Genomic DNA, 4,294 nt, shown 5'->3' with positions numbered 1-4,294 from the left:
AGTTGCAGTGACATGCGAAGTAAAATTTGAATATAAGGCTTCATTGTGAACTAAATAATACGAGTAAGTGAAGTAGACCTTGTTTTTGTTAACTGAGCAATATAGATGAAGGGCTGAAAGGTTAATTGAAGCATAGTTTATCTTGTAATAGCCATAGCCATTTTTGCGACTGCCCATAGCAAACACATTGTCCTCCTTTGCTATGGCTATGATGTTCCCTCTTCTCTACTCCCTTCTTCCCATTTGCAGAGAGAGAGACAGACAGACAGACAGACAGCGACACAGACACAGACAGAAACAGAGAGACAGACAGAGACTGAGACACAGACAGAGACAGAGAGACAGCCAGAGACAGAGACAGAGAGGCAGACAGAGACTGAGACACAGACAGTGATAGACAGAGACAGACACAGACAGAAACAGAGACAGACAGAAACTGAGACAAAGACAGAGACTCAGACACAGAGAGAAACAGACAGACAGAGACACCGATAGAGAGACAGACAGAGTCACAGAGAGACAGACAGAGACACAGACAGACAGACAGAGAGGAGGTTGGCATAGCATATTTGGTGCATGTGTCGGGCTGTCCTCCAGATTTGTCAGTTATGTCCTAAGCCACACCTGCTGCAAACTAGGACTAACCATAGAGAGAGCGAGAGAGAGAGAGAGGGAGAGAGAGAGAGAGAAGGAACATGGGGAGAGAGACTGCTAGTGAGAGAGGAGAGAGAGAGTGTGTAATAGAGAGAGAGGGGAGGAAACTGCATGAGAGAGAGAGAGAGAGAGAGACAGAGAGCGAGAAAGAGCGAGGCAGTCAGTGAAGTGCGGCGTGTTTGTTCACCGTGCAGTCAGCTATAGCGGTTCTCTATTGCTGCTGTTCATTCCTCCTCTTTTTGTCCCCACCCATCATTTTCTCTGCTTTCCTCCTTTCCTCAGTGGAGCGTTGTCTTTTCTTCCTGTCATCCCTCGGTGGTAGGGTGAGTGTGAAACTAGCGAATCTCTACAGGAAAGAGGCATCCATTCTTCTTGAAGGATCCTTAACCCGCCAACTGACACCATGGACAGGCAGGAAGGAGACATTATCTCCTTTCCTTAGCAACTGGGGATTCCTTTAAGTGTAAACAAGGATTTTTCATGTTCCCTCCTGGACTTGAGAGGGGGACTCTCTCCTTCCCACCTGGACACAAACGGCAGTTTTGATCCTAACAGTTAGTGGGGTGGATTTGGTATCCCTACCTGGGAGCCAGCTGCTTTAGTGCAGAGGTTACCTGTTGTCAGGGGGTCTTAAGCCCCACTGAGCTGCCCCAGCAAGACCAGCCAAGAGCACCACACCACACAGGTAAAGCACATCACCTCTACTCAACTACCCGCCTCTACCGACTGACTGCATGTGTCTGCCATGGTGCACATTTGTGCGCTCTTTGAACGTGCGCGTTCAGATTAGCTTCGATACACACGGTCACAAAAAGCTTCCACGGCTGGCACAAACTGTATGAGCAGTGAAAGAGGACTCTGGACAAGAGAGCGACCACAGGAAGATGCCAGCCATCCTGGCGGCCTCTAACATGAAGTCAGGACTCCCAAAACCCAGGCCGGTGCACAGCGCCCGGCCCATCCCCCAGATCGCTGCCAGGCCGTCGGCACTTGCCCTGCCCACGGCTCCCTTCAAGCCCCCCCATGGCCCCACTGCCACCCCAAGTCCGCAGGTGGCCTGGACGGCACCGAGGACACGCGCTCCGCTGTGTGAGGGTGCAGGAGATGCTCAGGTTAGATCTCTCTTTTCTTTTTGCTGCTGAGAAGGCTTCTCACACAGATGCACACGAGTGCAAAACCGTGCACGCATACAAACACACAACCTCTGTCCCACACATGTCCTTTCCTCTGTGCTTGCCTGTGAGAGTGTGTGTGTATGTGTGTGTGTGCATGTTTGTGTGTGTGTGTGTGTGTGTGTGTGTGTGTGTGTGTGTGTGTGTGTGTCCACAGAGTAATTTTGCATCACTGTTCTATATTGCGGAATGTGAGAAGTTGTCCGTGTAATGTTGACTTAAATCAAAGCATTAAATTTGAGCGAGTGAGGCGGTTGTACACGCTGCACACAGTAGTTTTCTCAAGCAGGGTGGTATTAAGTTGCTGCCTGTTCAGCTTGTACACTTAAGTACACAGAATTTTACTACCATCATGTTTTTTTAAGCTCGACTTCTGCACTGGGAAAACAGCTTTTTTCCTGGAAGGACAATGCATTAGCTGTATTTCTACCACTGCTGTCCAAGCACGCAGGGTAGCAGGGTGGCCGTTATGCTGTGTTTGTAAATTTTGGCTGTGCTAAGCAACCCTGCACAAACCCCTACAATGGTGAGAGGGATGGCTCCAATGCCATGTAAGGCTTTGTAGAAGGCGAGGGAGGTGTGTGTGTGTGTGTGTGTGTGTGTGTGTGTGTGTGTGTGTGTGTGTGTGTGTGTGTGTGTTAGTGCACATTAGCCAAAGAGCAAGTGCATGCTTGGCAACCTGTGGTGTCTGTAAACGTGACTCAAAGGCGGAGAGGTACACAGCGTGGTGCTCAGATTTAGGAGACAAACCTGAGTCCTCCCTGATGATATTATTAGCACAGCACACACTGTCGGTCACGGTCTGGATCCACTACTGGTGGTAGCGAACCATGGTTTCACTTTGACCTACTTCCTCTGACTTTCTCTGCCTATTTCTCTCTCTGTCTCCCTGTCTGTCTCTCTCTCTGTCGTTCTCTCTATTCGGGAAATTTCTTTCTCTCATTTGACTCTGTTTCTGTTTTTCTGTCCCAGTGTAGTTCAGTTCAGAAATGCTTTATTGACAAGTGTCGAAGGACTTGGTTGAATTGAATGTGGTCAAACTCTCTCAATTCAATTCAATTCAATTCAATTCAATTCAAAGGGCTTTGTTGGCATGAAAGTTTTACAACAATGTTGCCAAAGCATCAAAAATACAGTTTGAACGGTACACAGTAACACTAATAATGAACATCAACACAACACTGTAACGATCAATAAAGAAACAATAAAACAGCCATAACAATAGAGAAACAGGAGTAGATCAGAATGTAGAGAATGGGTTGTGAGGAGACTACAGCTGTCATGTGTTGTACTGCTTCTCTCTCTCTCTCTCTCTCTCTCTCTCTCTCTCTCTCTCTCTCTCTCTCTCTCTCTCTCTCTCTCTCTCTCTCTCTCTCTCTCTCTCGCCCTCCCTCTTTCCCTGTGGCGCTGATGAAGCAGTTGTCCTATCCCTCAGCTGGGTCGGCCCTTGACCTCCTGACTCTCCCTGACTAGCAGCAGTGTGGACACAGCACTCCATACTATGTGTGCATGTATGTGTGTGTCTGTTGTGTTTATTCATGTCAATGATTTTGTGTGTGTGTGTGTGTGTGTGTGTGTGTGTGTGTGTGTGTGTGTGTGTGTGTGTGTGTGTGTGTGTGTGTTAAAACATGAGTGTGTGTTATGGCGCTGTAGATCTTGGGTTGCTTGTTTTGTTATGGGTAGCTGTGATACCAGTAGAGCGGACAGACGGGCCCCAGCCATCCATCATATTGGTAACATAACAAACCTTCTCTTTAGATGTTTTATGGGAGAAGAAACAGCACTGGTTTGTGTGTCTGACATCCAGGTGCTCACACAGGACAGTGGTATTGTCTTCTTCCCAAATGTCACCGTTAGCTCACTTCTCCTGCTAATCAGTATGAAACCCAACACCTTAACACTTATCTTCTCAGGATTATCCGTGTTAATCTTCCCCCAGCAACATAAAGACTTAAACACACACACACATACACGCACACACACACACAGACATACAAATCTTTGCATAAATCATGTCTAATTATCTACTCCTGTATTGTGTGTCTGGTGTGTGGTGTGTGTCTGTGTGAGAGTCTATAAACGGCCAAACTAAAGCACTTGGGGCCTTGATTCTTTTTGGAGGTTATTGGGGATGAGCAGGGGCACCTATAAAAAATAGCAGAACAGTAATTAAAATTATGCATAATTAATTATGCATAAATATGCAAAATATGCATTTTATAAAAATGGCTAAACACCAATTTTCTCGGCATTTCAGATGATTCTGAGCATCTTTGATTTTTTCACCTATAACTTTTCTGGGACTTAGAAATGTGTTGGCATTATGCAAAATAAATGCATTTTTGCAAAAATGCACTTATGATCCTCATTTTTTTGGAGGTGGTAGGTATTGTTCCAGAGAGGACCAGAAAAATAGCAGAAAATTAAAATAATTATGCATAATTATGCAAAATATGCATTTTCTAAAA

The 4,294-nt window shown here is 46.1% G+C and overlaps 1 protein-coding gene across 1 annotated transcript in view; it reads left to right on the top strand.

The window, feature by feature from the left end:
* The first annotated feature begins 1,538 nt into the window (after nt 1-1,538).
* nav2a (neuron navigator 2a) overlaps nt 1,539-4,294 on the top strand; it is a 132,754-nt gene continuing 129,998 nt past the window's right edge. The window contains exon 1 of the mRNA XM_056279088.1: nt 1,539-1,766. Coding sequence (XP_056135063.1) covers nt 1,539-1,766 — 228 coding nt within the window. The remainder of the gene's footprint in view (nt 1,767-4,294) is intronic.

Source organism: Lampris incognitus, chromosome 4 (genome assembly GCF_029633865.1).
Source record: "Lampris incognitus isolate fLamInc1 chromosome 4, fLamInc1.hap2, whole genome shotgun sequence".
Taxonomy (NCBI): domain Eukaryota; kingdom Metazoa; phylum Chordata; class Actinopteri; order Lampriformes; family Lampridae; genus Lampris; species Lampris incognitus.
This window is presented reverse-complemented; position numbering and strand designations above follow the sequence as displayed.